The sequence below is a fragment of the Sinocyclocheilus grahami genome, unplaced genomic scaffold (genome assembly GCF_001515645.1).
Source record: "Sinocyclocheilus grahami isolate Dianchi unplaced genomic scaffold, SAMN03320097.WGS_v1.1 scaffold1977.1, whole genome shotgun sequence".
In the NCBI taxonomy this organism is placed as follows: Eukaryota; Metazoa; Chordata; class Actinopteri; order Cypriniformes; family Cyprinidae; genus Sinocyclocheilus; species Sinocyclocheilus grahami.
Window position 1 is genome coordinate 20,265 of NW_015507156.1, and position 15,624 is coordinate 35,888.

At 36.1% G+C, this 15,624-nt stretch overlaps 2 protein-coding genes across 3 annotated transcripts in view; both read left to right on the top strand.

Moving 5' to 3' along the window:
* LOC107573563 (titin-like) overlaps positions 1 to 3,280 on the top strand; it is a 9,192-nt gene extending 5,912 nt beyond the window's left edge. The window contains exon 8 of the mRNA XM_016259991.1: positions 3,232 to 3,280. Within this exon, the coding sequence (XP_016115477.1) occupies positions 3,232 to 3,280 (49 nt within the window). The remainder of the gene's footprint in view (positions 1 to 3,231) is intronic.
* A 1,478-nt stretch (positions 3,281 to 4,758) lies between these two features.
* LOC107573568 (natural killer cell receptor 2B4-like) lies at positions 4,759 to 9,398 on the top strand. 2 transcript variants are annotated; one of them, XM_016259996.1, is made up of 6 exons: positions 4,759 to 5,015; positions 6,095 to 6,421; positions 6,931 to 7,221; positions 7,691 to 7,816; positions 7,907 to 8,010; positions 8,448 to 9,398. In XM_016259996.1, the coding sequence occupies exons 1-6, from the start codon at positions 4,958 to 4,960 to the stop codon at positions 8,496 to 8,498; spliced, it is 957 nt and encodes a 318-aa protein (XP_016115482.1). In that variant the 5' UTR covers positions 4,759 to 4,957; the 3' UTR covers positions 8,499 to 9,398. The 2 variants fall into 2 exon arrangements, with proteins under 2 accessions (XP_016115482.1, XP_016115483.1); XM_016259997.1 differs by having other exon boundaries at positions 7,691 to 7,804.
* The last annotated feature ends 6,226 nt before the right edge of the window (positions 9,399 to 15,624 follow it).

Here is a 15,624-nt window from a genome sequence, read left to right on the forward strand (position 1 = left end):
TTATGGAGATAAACATTTAAATCACACGTTATGATAATTCTGTAACAACTAATTTAAAAAAAACATCACAATAATCTATATAAAGGATTATAATAGTAGGATAATTATCTATACATATAGGATTTGTAATTGATGTGCTTGTCTTTTCCCATGACATCCTGAATCCCATTTGCAGATTCATGACTATGAACTGTATAACTTTAACTCAGACTAAAACATATTTTTCTTGTATGAATCACACATAAATTCAAAATGGATTTTCATAAAGACTCTGTTTTGGATTTTGGATATTTCTGGAGCCTATACTATTTTAACTTGACATTCTGTTTTTCAAAATGCAGGTTTGGATTTCAATTAATTTACATTGAGATTAAAGAATTCCTCTGCACTTGTATAATATGTAAATGCTGCCCCCTACAGCACTTTTCAGGAGTTAAATAAAATGAATGCATAAAAATGAAAGAAAAAGAAACGTATGCAATATTTACAACAGGTTTTTTCTGATGTTTCAGTGTTTAGTTTTAAATAAATAAAATATCACAGACATAGATGATAAGATCCATATGATTTAATTAGCATATTAATTCATTATATGTTAGTCTGCCTCACCCCAGGCTGCAAAAACCTCATGATCTGATGAAAAAAACATAACTATTTTACTAGGTGGTGATTTCGTGTGAATTCATTTTGAAGTTGTTCTTCTTGTTTTTTTCCTTTCAGCATTTCATGCATCCATTTTCCAAACATAGGGTCACGGACATGCTGAAGCCTATGAGCATTGCCAATTTGGCTTCATTCCACTTAAATAAATAAAATATTTGATTTAAACGTACAAGCAAGATATAACTAGAGGCCATGTGCAATGAGGTCAGTCATACAAATTTTGTTTTGTCCTTAGTTCCTTAGTTTCAGCTTATTAGTTGATTTTATTTCCGCGTTGGCCCAAATATGAATGAAGCAAAAGTGGAGTTTAATTATTCTGGATTTTTGGGCGAAGAATACACTGTCAAAAAAAATCTGTGACATTTACTGTAAAATACCGGCAGCTGTGGTTGCCAGAACTCCACTGTAAAAAATACAGTAGCAAAATTTAGGTTTTACAGACTTAACTTAAATTTAATCATTGCGCAGAAGACTGGGAGGGAGAGGCAGGGTACTGAAAGAAAACGATTGATACTTTTGCTGATCCTTTTTCAGATGTCTTTGCTAGGAATCGTGGCTGTGTGTTTAACCATACTGTATTGTTCCCACAGTTGTAGGTTATGTGCGTTTTCTTTGAACAGAGACCTGATGTCAATATTTGTAGAGGAAAGGACAAACATGGTAGACTGTACTTCATTGTCACAGGAAGTTATGTCTTTTTAAATAACTCTGATGCTTCACATGGTCTGTCTTGAGACTTCTGACACAGGATGCGGTTTGGTAAGTGAAACAGTCACAGACTGAGATAAAAATACAAAACTTGTATTGATGCACAATTACAGATTTGCAGCTCCCCCAGTGTATTGTTGTTTTACGTTACGCACTTACATCATGACGTATTACACTTGAAGTACCTCACATGTTTGCCTAATATTTTGTTTCATTTTTATTGAGCAGTATGAATATTATCTCTAACAGACAGAACCATTGTAAAATGGAAGTGGAGCATCTGAAAGGAAAGTAGGAGGTATTAAAATGAGTAGCTGATTTATGATTTATAAGCAAAATTTGAACACTATAGCCCTCCACCATTACATAATCTGCTTACACAATGGTGTATCTTGATAAACCACAATGGTACTGAACATTGGAATCATGAGGGAATCCCACTTTTTATGTACAAAACTTTCCTACTTTGAAGCTCCTCAAACTAAACCCTACCAATTGTAAACATGTTAATCAGACAGCACTTACTGGAAACCGATCAAGTTACAGTATAAACACTGGGCTCCTCCCTTAGACTGCCATTAACCAGGCCAACATCCTCTGAGTGTAATGGATGCTCTCAGTTACTGATGAAGGTTTATCATTAGAAATAGGAAATGAGTGTGTAAGCACTGGGGGACACTAAGGTTCTGTTGTCCATGTCACACAGAATGCAAAATTCCCTGTCCTTTGTGTTTTGTGTGATGCTGATATATCACACTGTATGCAAAGAGAAGACAGTTGGCACACATATCAGATAACATCGACCATCTGGGAGTGGTAACTTGGCAACCGACTCGACCAATAAGGTAGTCAAAATACTGAAGCCCTTTCCCTTTACTGTCTGTTTGGAGATACAAGCAGGTTTGGTCAGTCTTAAACATAATGATGACTACAAAACATGGAACGAATGAAAACAGGGGACATTTTATAAGACAAAAGATCAAATCCTACAACAACTGTTGATCAATCGATTGGATTTTAATACATAAACATGAAATTACTGCTTAGTGTAGATCTAATGGGACCGCGGGGAAAAAAACTATCTCTGATCTACAGGAAATGGTGGCCTACCAGAACCCAAAGTGTGAACTGAGGGTTTTATGAAATTAAGTTTTAGATCAGTCTGTGACATCTATTAGCATCTTGTCTGTAAAAGGAATATACTTAATTATTAAAAAAAGCAGTAATAGGGACAATAATTTGGGACTTTATGCCCAAATTACACCAGTGTTATTTAGAACTGGTTCTAAAACGCTTTGTTGGGGCAACATGTTTACAATATACAGCTCTATCTTTAAACTACATCCTAACTGCCCAAACTACTTTTCCTGATATCAGTGGTAGCAATGGAACCATTTCCTTCATTTCTTTTGGAAACACTGATGTGGGATGACATTAAACTCCAACTTATAAACTTTCTTGTGGCACCATAATGTCATGTCAGATAATCAAGCAGATTCTCACTTACTTTATGGTAAAATCGACATTTGAGGACATTTAGAAGTAATTTACTTCTTTGACCTGGCATTCTAGTCTTTCATCCAACAGTCAAACTACACTCTGCACTCTACTTGACGAAACTAAGCAGTTTGTTACAAATAATATAAAAATTCTGGTGAATAAATTTATTTAAATAACTTAATGTGCATTTTAATATACTATCTACAAACATTTTGTTTTATACAATCACAACGTTGGTGACTGTAAATGCCGAAAGTTGACGCTTACCCATAAGGGTGACTAGTTCGTGTGAAAAAAAACCAACTGCATGCACACTGCATTTTGGTTTTGACCTCTTTGATCTTTGCTGTATCTCAACAGGAAGGTGATGCAACAGACGGTCTCATGGCAGGCGCTTCAGCCCGAGTGACCTAATTAAGCTTATGATTGTGCTAATCTGATAATTTTTGTACACTGTTTTTATTGTTTTAATATTTATCAGAATCAACAATCTGATGCGAGTTGCGCTGCACTGATGGGGACTTTTAGACCTGAACTGTGAGAACTTCTGCATTTTTTTTTTTCTTGCAAACATCACAAAAATGTATTGATCTCAGATGGTTGAGTCAGATCAGAGGCCTCAGTTTGCTTTGGGTTTTTGTAGAAGAGTGAAAAAGATGAGGAAGGGGCTTTGGGTTCAGAGAAGAGAAAAGCTGAAAACCACAGTGATGATTAGACTGTAACATGGTTTATCATTCAGATTGTAGACTTTGCATTGCACTGCAGGGTTTAACTACAAATGTGTATGAATTACGTTTAGTAGAGTTAGCAAATAAAGTCCAATAAATTAAGCAAATGCTTCAAAGAATTGTTATTGTGTATGTGCAATTAGTTTAGCCATCTCAATAAATGTATTGTTATTATAAATCTAGGTCAGGGTATTGTACCTCCAAGTTGTGTATCGAAGTGTGGTTTGTACCAGTGGAATGTGCAACATGTGCACAGTGAGTTTGAGAGATGGATGCGTGGTGGTGTGTGCATATGCGGTACCGGTGCAAGGTGTAGGTGGATGAGGTGTTTCTGATGGCCTGATCTTAATACTTACTTATACATGTTAACAAAAGCTCTAGGAGAGGCCAATACTAAAATTTCAAAAGTGCGTTATGTTATGTGCAACACAATCATACCAATATGTTCCAAAAAACAGTTTTGACAACCTAAGCTTGTATGACCACACTCTTAAAAATAAAGGTGCTTCACGATGCCATAGAAGAACCTTTTTGTCTAAATGGTTCCATAAAGAACCTTTAACATCTGAAGAACCTTTTTGTTTCACAAAAGGTCCTTTGCGGCGAAAGAAAGTTCTTCAGATTATAAAAAGGTATAAAAGAGATGTTTCTTTAAATAACCTTTGACTGAATGGTTCGTTGTGGAACCAAAAATGGTTCTTCTATCTATGGCATCGCTTGAAGAACCTTTTGAAGCACCTTTATTTTTAAGAGTGTAGCTGGTTTCTTGCTGGTCCAAGATTATCTACAAGCTTGGACCTGCCTCCAACCATCTTTATTCCAAAACACAGAAACCATTTTCCAGTTAAAAAACAGAATGAACTAAATCTTAAGACGTTAATCATATTCAAATTGCAAAAAAAGACGGTACAAAATACACAGTAGCCTATCACATTTGAAAAAATGCTGGGTTGTTTCAACCCAATGTTGGGTCAAATATGGACTAACCCAACTGTTGGGTTAAAAAGCTCATTTTAAAATGTAACCAAAATTTAACCCAACAGTTGGGTTAGTCCATATCTGACCCAACATTGGGTTGAAACAACCCAGCATTTTTTAGAGTGTATAATGTACCAGAAAACTACTTCACTCAGTAATAGTCAAGGGCGGGACTAAAAACAGTAAGGTCGCCTCAAACGCACTGCATGTGAAACTTTTTTTTCTTTTTAATTTGTAGGTTCGTGAAGAAAGTTTTCTTAATTATCGATTTGATTAAATGTGTAGTCGCTGGTCGGTTTGAATGCGTTAGATCCGTCCACGGGACACTTGACGGTTCTCGTAAAACACATCATGTGGAATTCAATTATCTTCAGGACAAAATGAGGACTATTATTAGTAAAACAACGTTTTTATGTCTCTTCCTCTTGGTCATGGATGGTAAGTGTTTTAACTTTAGTCTGTTGGGTTTAAAACAGAAATATGATATTTATTCGCTTATTCTCCGCTGCATCATCCTCTGTCTGCACCTATTACACATAACGTTATAGATTGTGACCAAAAACATGTGCGAATTTCTGTGCGTTTATCAGATATGGGATAAGTCAGTAGGCTTGCCTCCCAAACAAACAACATGCATAACGTAGTAAATTAGCTTTGATGGAAGTTGCGCCCAAATGTTGGATCAGTCATTGGCAATCTTTCTATAGAAACTAAGAGCGCAACATTCTTTGTCGCGCACATACGTATAGGCTATCTAACGTTAACAGGATCACAAAGAAAGTAGTAATCTCCACGAGGGTAGCTTTAATTGACACAATTAATTACCACTAAACATAATTATAACCATGTATTATAAATACCAATCAACATTCCCAATAAGTACAGTCGACTTTGCATATTCTGCAGTATCCAGTGGCTTTTTTTGTTTTGTAATTGTTTTTTAGTTGTATTTGCCAGTGTATAATCATAGGAAACTGAATAAAACTATTTTAAAAAATAGGTTAATTTCTTCAGAAGTTAAGAATAGTATACTATAAAAATTAAATTAAAGTAATTTGAACAGAAAAATAAATGGTTGGTTGGCTATAATGTTACCTTACAATATACAGTATGATAAAAAAAAATACATTACGTAAACAATATTGGTTATGGGGCAAAGGGAACTCCGCAGATTTATTTAGTTTCTTTCTTTTTTTATCAGTCATGTTCATATAAGTGTTTTATGTTGCATTTTATGTTATTTAGTTCATGCTTAGTGTGTTAAGTCTGTACCCTGAAAAAAAATCCAAATAGGTTGGTATGTTAACATTATATAATTTATTTACATATAGCCTACATGGAATTGTAAAATATAGTTTTGCTCCTGTAATTCTAATGAAAAAAAATACAGTATCATTTTGAATTATTAGTATTATTAGTAGTACTATTAATATTAGTAAATTCTAAATGGCTCCTTCTATTTGTAAACCTCCTTCATTACAATTATTCTGGGAAAACTGTTTCTGAATGTGTTTCAGGTGTGTTTGGTGATACAGGTGTAATGAAGTCAGTGTCCGTAACTGAGGGAGATTCTGTCACTCTACACACTGATGTTACTGAAGTACAGAGAGATGATCAGATACTGTGGATGTTTGGACCTAAAGAGACTCGAATAGCTGAACTCTATAAACATACGATTGATATGTTTAACAGTAATGAGACATTTGGAGACAGACTGCAGTTGGACTCTTTCACTGGATCTCTGATCATCAGAAACATCCGAAGCACAGACTCTGGACTTTATAAACTACAGATCCGCAGCAACAGAGGGAACTCGGACGAGACATTCAATGTTACTGTCTATGGTGAGACAAATATGACTTAAAAACATCTTAAAATATGTATAAATGGTTGTGAAGCTTATTATTGATCTGGCAGTAGTGACTTTAACAACACTAAAAACTTAAATGTATTTCCAATCTACTTTTTATTTTAAGCCAGCAAACTATAACCCCTAAAATGTAATGCAGCCTTTATTTTCTGTACAGTTATGTATTCTGTCTTTGTGTTTTTGTTTTGTAATGTGGACTATTATGTTGACTCTTAGTTTGTATTTGGTTCAGTTCCTGTTTCTCTTTGTCATTAGCAAATTATGTGCACCTGTGTCTTGTAGGTAATTTACCCTTTGTGTTACTCTTGTGTTTAGTTGGTTCTTGTCCATCCGTGGTGGTAATGTTGTGTAGCTCACTTCTGGTTTCCATGTTGGATATTTTGATTATTGTTCCACTTAATCTGCATTTGGATCCTGCTTTCCCTCATGTCAGTGTTTGCCCACATTACAACAATATGCTTATTTAATTTACATGTTTTCCAGCTCGTCTTCCTGTTCCTGTCATCAGTGGTAGCTCTTTAAACTGTCCATCATCTGAAAGATCCTCAGTGTCCACATGTCCGTTGTTGTGTTCAGTGGTGAATGTGGGTCATGTGACTCTCTCCTGGTACAAAGGAAACAGTTTATTGTCCAGCATCAGTGTGTCTGATCTCAGCATCAGTCTCTCTCTACCTCTGGAGGTGGAATATCAGGATAAAAACACCTACAGCTGTGTGCTCAACAATCCCATCAGCAACCAGACTCAACATCTGGACATCAGTGGACTCTGTCAAGGTATGACCACATCAAGGTTTGTTAATTATATTTTAACTAAGCTAAATAGCTTCACTAAATACCATTTATAGTTTAAATCTCACAATATGCAGGTGGTGGTATTTCAGATTGAGTTAAAATACTTTCAAGGTGTTCCATGTTATCAATTTGTTTTATATACTCACTACTTTTATATATAATCGGTACTTATTTCGGACCATTTTTGACAATTATACCAACAACCTACAGTTGTTGCTTTCTGTATAGTAGTGCAAGATAAAAATGAAGGCATGCCTGCACATATATATATACTGGAAGTAAAAATAAAAAATGATTTAAAGGGTATTCTGTACAATGGATTTAAGTTTCAAAAAAACATTTAAATTCCTTTTCTGCCTTCATATCATTGCTCTTCCACAAACAGTATTTATTTTTCTTCTTTAAAGGCACAGGTGAATGTTCATGATTGTTTTTCCTCTTTCAATTTCAGATTGCAGTTCATGGTCGATTGCAATAATCTGCAGTTGTTCTGCAGTAGTTCTGGCTGTGATCGCAATTGTGATGTGCTGTCTTCACAGGAAAAACAGAAAACCAAAGCCAAAAGGCCGGTCTCATCGTAAGCTAATGCAACAAGCATATGTGCATTCATGTTTTAATGATTGCTATTAATGATTTTATTACTTTGTTTTTTAATTCTTGACTTTAGTGAATTGTTTTGACCCACCTGCACATGCAGCTGAAGCCGTTCAGACAGACGAGAGTGAGGTAGCTTACGCCGAAACAACATTTTTACCTAATGTACAAAACAAGGTATGACTCTCATGGGCATGGTCACTTTTACACCAGATAAAAATGGTTTAAAAAATAAAAAAGTTAAAAAGTTTGCATGAAGCAATGGCAGTATACTGTTACTAGGATAGTTCTGTAACTCCGGCACATTAATCAGAAAACAATGCTCTTCTTCCTTGTGACTTTGCCAGCTTCTTGTATGAAGAACTGGGGTTTTCAGTAGTGTGGTTACTCTGGAAGTATCAAAACATAGCATTTGTAAGATTATGATTTTTCAGCTATATATCAACAGTAGCATCCACTAAATACTAGACAGATGTGTTCTGTCTTTTCACTTTTAAAATGCATTTCGAAGAACTGACTGCTATTCATAAAATTATAGCTATAATGCTATAAAAATGAGCCTGCTGGTTTTTGTTTTGTGAGACTTCTTACCTTCTGTCTGTGTTGTCCTACAGAAGCCCAGTGGGACAGAAGAGACCATATACTCCACCATCAATAGACACTGATCAAACAAGCAGCAGTCTCTCATTTCACCACAATGGCTTTGCACACCTGCATCTGTCAGTATTACTTGATCGAGGAGAGGAAAGCATGATTTGCCCTTGATTTTCTTTGCTTTTAAACTTAAAAGAAAGGATTTTGAAGAATGTTGGGGTCCAAACATCCGCATTCACACTTATTGTATAAAATGTGTATTAAAAATATTGTATAAAAAGGAGACTTTTTCAAAATATCTTCATATGTAATATAGGCTTGGTATGACATGAGGGAGAGTGAAGGATGACAATTCCTTTACGTTGATCAGGTTGTGGCAGAACAAGCATGTCTAATATATAGGAAATAAAAAACAGAACCACTTGTTCAACATTGGACTGAACTTTTTGTTTGTTTGTTTCGTTTTTGTTTTTTTGCATATCCAAATTCCCCTCTGACTAACATATCTATATTTTGCATGTAGACGCAGCGAGAGTTAAAACGAATATTAAAAACAACTGACTTAAGTCAGAAATTACTTCATTCTTGTACATAAAAGGCGGTTTCATATGTGATGCATTGAAATCAGAAACTTGCATGCCTTGTTTATGCTCTTTCAGCTTGTCTGATCCACAGAATAACTGACAGTTACTTATGTCCTCAGGGTTCTTATGTAAAGCCACAAGACTCCACCCCAGCTCCTGCTGTCATTCCAGTAATTCTTAGCTTTCTGCTCTGTATCATAGCACTGCAAGTCATTACATGTCTCATCGTATACTATTGCTTTACACTCACAGGCTTTGTGCTGCATCTGATGAAATTTGACCCTGGTCTGTGCCGTTTGTTTGTGTTAAAAGTTGATTCTCTTTTTGTTTTTCCCTTTTCATTGTCGTTAGCATTTTTATAGAAAGCCCAAAGTTCCAGTAACTGGTTAGTCGGTTATTTCCAAAATAAAGAGATGTGGATTGAAATTGATGTTGAGCCTCAAAGTTTATGAAGGTATTTGTTGATGCTTTAGGTCAGTGACTTTCAAAGTGTTAGGGCAGTAAAATTGTAAATAAAATTCAATGTGTTATTTGACCCGAGGGTGAGTAAATGACCGTTTTTTAAATAACTCCTTAATTTATTTGTCACATTGCCCCTTTAAAACGGTGAATCACACAGTTTTAAATGGGCAGTTAAAAAATGAGAACCACTGTATTAGGTAAAACTATTGTTGTTCCTGCTAGGAGAGTTTGACATTTGGTAATTCAGACTGCAGTCTTGCATACAGGTAACTGATCATTTAATGAGATGAGAATTTTTGTAGACTACAAAGAAGCACATTTCCTCTATTTACATCATGAAGTGGATATGAATTCGATTGAACAATTATGAGTTATTGCCACCTAGTGTCTGCAGAAGAAAATGGCGTCAGTGAGGTTTTTTTTTTTTTTTTTTTATTGAACAGTATCAATTTAATGCGTCAGTGAGGTTGTGATGCTGGCTTTTTCTTTTTCACATCCGTACTAGATCTGACGTAACAAACGAGCAGAGCAACAGCGGCCACGCCCACCACAGCATAAATCAGAGATGGAGTCACACTCAAATAACTGCTGGATAAGTCTGGGGAAAGAAAAGACAAATATTAGGCTAGCCTATATGAGGAATCAAATGGTAATTTCTAAAAGTCTTTTGCTCAATAAATGTTTGAATGAAAATTCTAAAATGTATTGTTCCAAAAAAGCACCTTTGAGAAACTCGACAGCATGAAAAGACAATGCAGAAAAGCTGAGCGGATGTGTCGGAAGACGAAACGTGAATTTCACTATAGCATCTATAAAGACAGCCATCATGCCTTCATTGTGGAACTAGGCACAGCTAGACAGACCTTCTTCTCGAACCTTATAAACAGTAACTTAAACAACACTCACACACTTTTTGCTACTGTTGAGCGACTAACAAACCCCTCAAGTCAGATTGCCAGTGAAATGCTCTCCGACAGCAAATTCAATGAGTTTTCTGCGAAGATCAATAATACCAGAAAGGCGATTAGCACATCCTCAATTTATGCAGAGGTCAGACAGATTTGACCACAATCTCAAAAAGCAGTTACTATGTCTGTTTTTGAAGCAAATGATAGCAAACTTTTGTAAGAAATAGTGCAACCTGTAGCAACCTGTTACCTTGACACACTTCCCACATCTTTTTTTAACTGTTTAAAAACAGATCTCTTAGAAGTGGTGAACACCTCACTTCTTTCTGGGACTTTTCCAAACTCCCTGAAAACTGCAGTTGTTTAGCCCCTCCTGAAAAAGAGCTATCTTGATAACACCATATTGAGCAACTATAGACCAATATCAAATCTTCCTTTTTAGGCAAGATTATTGAAAAGGTAGTTTATAATCAGCCGAACTACTACTTAAACTCAAATGGATACCTGGACAATTTTCAATCTGGTTTCCGACCGCATCACAGCACAGAGACGGACACTGAGCACTCATAAAGATAATAAATTATATTCGCATACATTCTGATTCTGGCAAAATATCAGTGCTGGTACTACTGGATCTCAGTGCTGCGTTTGACACTGTCAATCATAACATACTACTAGAGAGACTGGAAAACTGGGTCGGGCTTTCTGGGATGGTACTCAAATGGTTCAGGTCATACTTAGAAGGGAACGCAAAAATGCAGATTACAGTGAGTTACTTGCAATGTAAGCGAATGGGGCCAATCGTTGAACATTAAAATACTCACTGTTTCAACAAAACGTATGTTAACACCATTTTAATTGTGATAAAATACCTTTTTTCCAGTTTTACAACTTGATTTAAACAACAGCTCAAGCGATAAGCATACCTGCTCCTTGGATTTACAGCCACACACCCCACTTTCTATTTCCTTCTTCATCTTTATAACCCTGACTTACGGTTATTATAGTATATATACGGTATATATAGTATAGTAGTTTTCCCAGGGAAAGTCCCAGCATCCCTCTGGCGTCTCTGAACTGGCACTGGTATAAAGGTGATTCAAGGGAAGAGAATGCTGGAGGGTGAGGTGATAAAGACATATGGGTGAGTGTGGTAGATTGTCTTTAACTAAAACATTGGTGGTTATTTGATTATTGACTTTTTTAATTTGTCTACGCGTTTAGTTATTGTTTTATGCACTCGGAATTCAGAAACCTTACCATTTTAACTACTGCTTCAAGTTAATTATGTTGTTGGTGTGTTGTTTTTGCCCCACTTCAGTAGGAATTTAGAAGTGTAACACTAGATGTCGCTGTTGCCCATCATAATGTCTAAGGTAAGTAGCTAAGCCACCATCAAGAGTGAGAAGTGTACTACAAGATGATTTTTTTTTTTTTTTTTTTTTTTTTATTGAACAGTATCAATTTAATGCGTCAGTGAGGTTGTGATGCTGGCTTTTTCTTTTTCACATCCGTACTAGATCTGACGTAACAAACGAGCAGAGCAACAGCGGCCACGCCCACCACAGCATAAATCAGAGATGGAGTCACACTCAAATAACTGCTGGATAAGTCTGGGGAAAGAAAAGACAAATATTAGGCTAGCCTATATGAGGAATCAAATGGTCATTTCTAAAAGTCTTTTGCTCAATAAATGTTTGAATGAAAATTCTAAAATGTATTGTTCCAAAAAAGCACCTTTGAGAAACTCGACAGCATGAAAAGACAATGCAGAAAAGCTGAGCGGATGTGTCGGAAGACGAAACGTGAATTTCACTATAGCATCTATAAAGACAGCCATCATGCCTTCATTGTGGAACTAGGCACAGCTAGACAGACCTTCTTCTCGAACCTTATAAACAGTAACTTAAACAACACTCACACACTTTTTGCTACTGTTGAGCGACTAACAAACCCCTCAAGTCAGATTGCCAGTGAAATGCTCTCCGACAGCAAATTCAATGAGTTTTCTGCGAAGATCAATAATACCAGAAAGGCGATTAGCACATCCTCAATTTATGCAGAGGTCAGACAGATTTGACCACAATCTCAAAAAGCAGTTACTATGTCTGTTTTTGAAGCAAATGATAGCAAACTTTTGTAAGAAATAGTGCAACCTGTAGCAACCTGTTACCTTGACACACTTCCCACATCTTTTTTTAACTGTTTAAAAACAGATCTCTTAGAAGTGGTGAACACCTCACTTCTTTCTGGGACTTTTCCAAACTCCCTGAAAACTGCAGTTGTTTAGCCCCTCCTGAAAAAGAGCTATCTTGATAACACCATATTGAGCAACTATAGACCAATATCAAATCTTCCTTTTTAGGCAAGATTATTGAAAAGGTAGTTTATAATCAGCCGAACTACTACTTAAACTCAAATGGATACCTGGACAATTTTCAATCTGGTTTCCGACCGCATCACAGCACAGAGACGGACACTGAGCACTCATAAAGATAATAAATTATATTCGCATAAATTCTGATTCTGGCAAAATATCAGTGCTGGTACTACTGGATCTCAGTGCTGCGTTTGACACTGTCAATCATAACATACTACTAGAGAGACTGGAAAACTGGGTCGGGCTTTCTGGGATGGTACTCAAATGGTTCAGGTCATACTTAGAAGGGAAAGGTTATTATGTGAGTATAGGAGAGCATAAAAGTCTAAGTGGACGTCCGTGACATGTGGAGTCCCACAAGGCTCAATTCTTGCACCGCTCTTGTTAAGCCTGTATATGCTTCCACTAAGTTTCTTCCACTTGGAGAAACTTGTTGACTTTATCACCAGCAGGGTCGACTATTGTTATGGTCTCCTTACCGGCCTTCCCAAAAAGACCATTAGACAGCTGCAGCTCATCCAGAACGCTGCTGCCAGGATTCTGACTAGAACCAGAAAATCTGAGCATATCACACCAGTCCTCAGGTCTTTACACTGGCTTCCATCAAACACACCTGAACAAGCTAATCAATGTCTTCAAGATTACTAAGGCTATAGGCAGGTGAGTTTTTTTCAGGGTTGGAGCTGAACTCTGCAGGACTGCGGCTCTCTAGGACCGAACTTGCCTACCCCTGGCCTAGGACCTCAATACATTGCAGATATGCTCACTGAATAGTGAAGCCTAACAGACCACTCAGATCATTAGGATCAAGTCAGTTAGAAATACCAAGGGTTCACTCAAAACAAGGGGAGTCCGCTTTTAGTTATTATGCTGTCCGCAGTTGGAAACAGCTTCCAGAAGAGATCAGATGTGCTAAATCAATAGCTACATTTAAATATAGACTCAAAACACATCTGTTTCGTTTGCTTTTAATCTGTTTAGTGCTTTTACTGAATGAGCACTGTGCTACGTCCGAACTGATTGCAGTGTATTTTATGTATCTTCATTTTCTATTCTTAACTGTTTTAATTTAATTTTAAATCAATTTTTGAAAATCATTTTAGAATTTAATTCCTTGCTTTTATTATTGTGATTTTTTTTGTTTACTTATGTAAAGCACTTTGAATTACCATTGTGTATGAAATGTGCTATATAAATAAACTTGCCTTGCCTTGCCTTGTTCTGACTGTGAATGTTCACATTTTGCAGAGACAGTGCCCACTTAAATTAGCGAGAAAGAACGAGCAGCAGCATAGAGAAGTCTTGTTATTATTTAGTTTTTTTACCAATAGAGGGCACTAGCTTCAACTTTTATTATAATTAGTTGTTTGCACTATTTATTGATTTTTTTCAGGAAAGTGACACCATGGTGTCATCATCAGCTTCATTTGTGACTATTAAGTGAGTCATAACGTTGTTGTGTCAATGTTGCTTAATTCATTAATAAAAAATATTCATTCATTAACATTTGTGAACCAACAAATGGGTTTTAAACCGGTTTAGAAATTAGTATAAATTACATAATTTTTGTTTTTGGGTGAATTGCTCCATTAAAAGAAAGATCACTGATGTAGGCTACCTGGACATACCTATACAGAGTCCACTGATGTCCAGATGTTGAGTCTGGTTGCTGATGGGATTGTTGAGCACACAGCTGTAGGTGTTTTTATCCTGATATTCCACCTCCAGAGGTAGAGAGAGACTGATGCTGAGATCAGACACACTGATGCTGGACAATAAACTGTTTCCTTTGTACCAGGAGAGAGTCACATGACTCACATTCACCACTGAACACAGCAGTGAACATGTGGACACTGATGATTCTGATGAGGAGGAGGGAAAAGAGTCTGTGGTAATGACAGGAACAGGCAGACGAGCTGGAAAACATGTAAATTAATATATAAGTATATATATAAGTATATTGCCGTAACATGGAAAAACTCTGACAAAAGGGAAAGTAGGATATTTCCCTGCATTTCCCTATGCAGTGGATGTTTATAATATTATTAATACCACAGACACCAGAATTGAGCTACACAACATTACCACCATTGATGGCAATGGCAGATCCAACAATGAAGTCTGCATTACATATTTGTTTTAAGAAAGATGAATTCATTAAGAAAGGCCACTAGGCTATAGTTTGCTGGCATGAAATACAAGTAGATGTGAAATACATTTTATTTGTAACAATTCTAAGCATCACATCCAGTTATACATATACGTTTTTAAGTCATATTTGTCTCACCATAGACAGTAACATTGAATGTAAGCTCTGTGGTTAGAGCTCTCTCATAGACCTTCAGTCCACAAGACCACTTTCCACTTCATGCTAACTGTGTTAAAGTTTATATCGTTTCTCCAGTAGAATGCAATAGTGAGAAAGGGACTTAAAGGGATAGTTCACCAAAAAAAATAAAATTCTGTAATTAATTGCTGACACTCGTGTCGTTCCAAACCCATACGACCTTCGTTCATCTTCAGAACTCAAATTATGATATTTTTGATGAAATCCGAGAGCTTTCTGACCCTGCATAGACAACAACGCAACTACATTCAAGGCCCAGAAAGGTAGTAAGGACACCGTTAAAATAGTCCATGGTTCAATATTAATTCTGTTTCAATTAGTAATGATTTTAATAACTAATCTTAAATAAGCACTTTTTAATAAAAATAATTTTTTGAAAGTCATACTAGATTGAAAGTCGTATAATAACAAGGGTTGTGCAAAAACTTTTTTGTATTGAATTTTTGTTTTGTATTGTTTTTAATGAAAATTTTAAATAAGCAATTTTTTATAAAAACAGATTCAAAGCATTATAAT

What these genes read in the sequence shown, in the direction of transcription:
- LOC107573568 (XM_016259996.1), top strand. Translation starts at nt 4,958, where the DNA reads ATGAGGACTATTATTAGTAAAACAACGTTTTTATGTCTCTTCCTCTTG. An exon ending in CATCAGTGGACTCTGTCAAG is followed by an intron (nt 7,222 to 7,690) that starts GTATGACCACAT and finishes TTTCAATTTCAG; the next exon opens with ATTGCAGTTCATGGTCGATT. An exon ending in TACCTAATGTACAAAACAAG is followed by an intron (nt 8,011 to 8,447) that starts GTATGACTCTCA and finishes GTTGTCCTACAG; the next exon opens with AAGCCCAGTGGGACAGAAGA.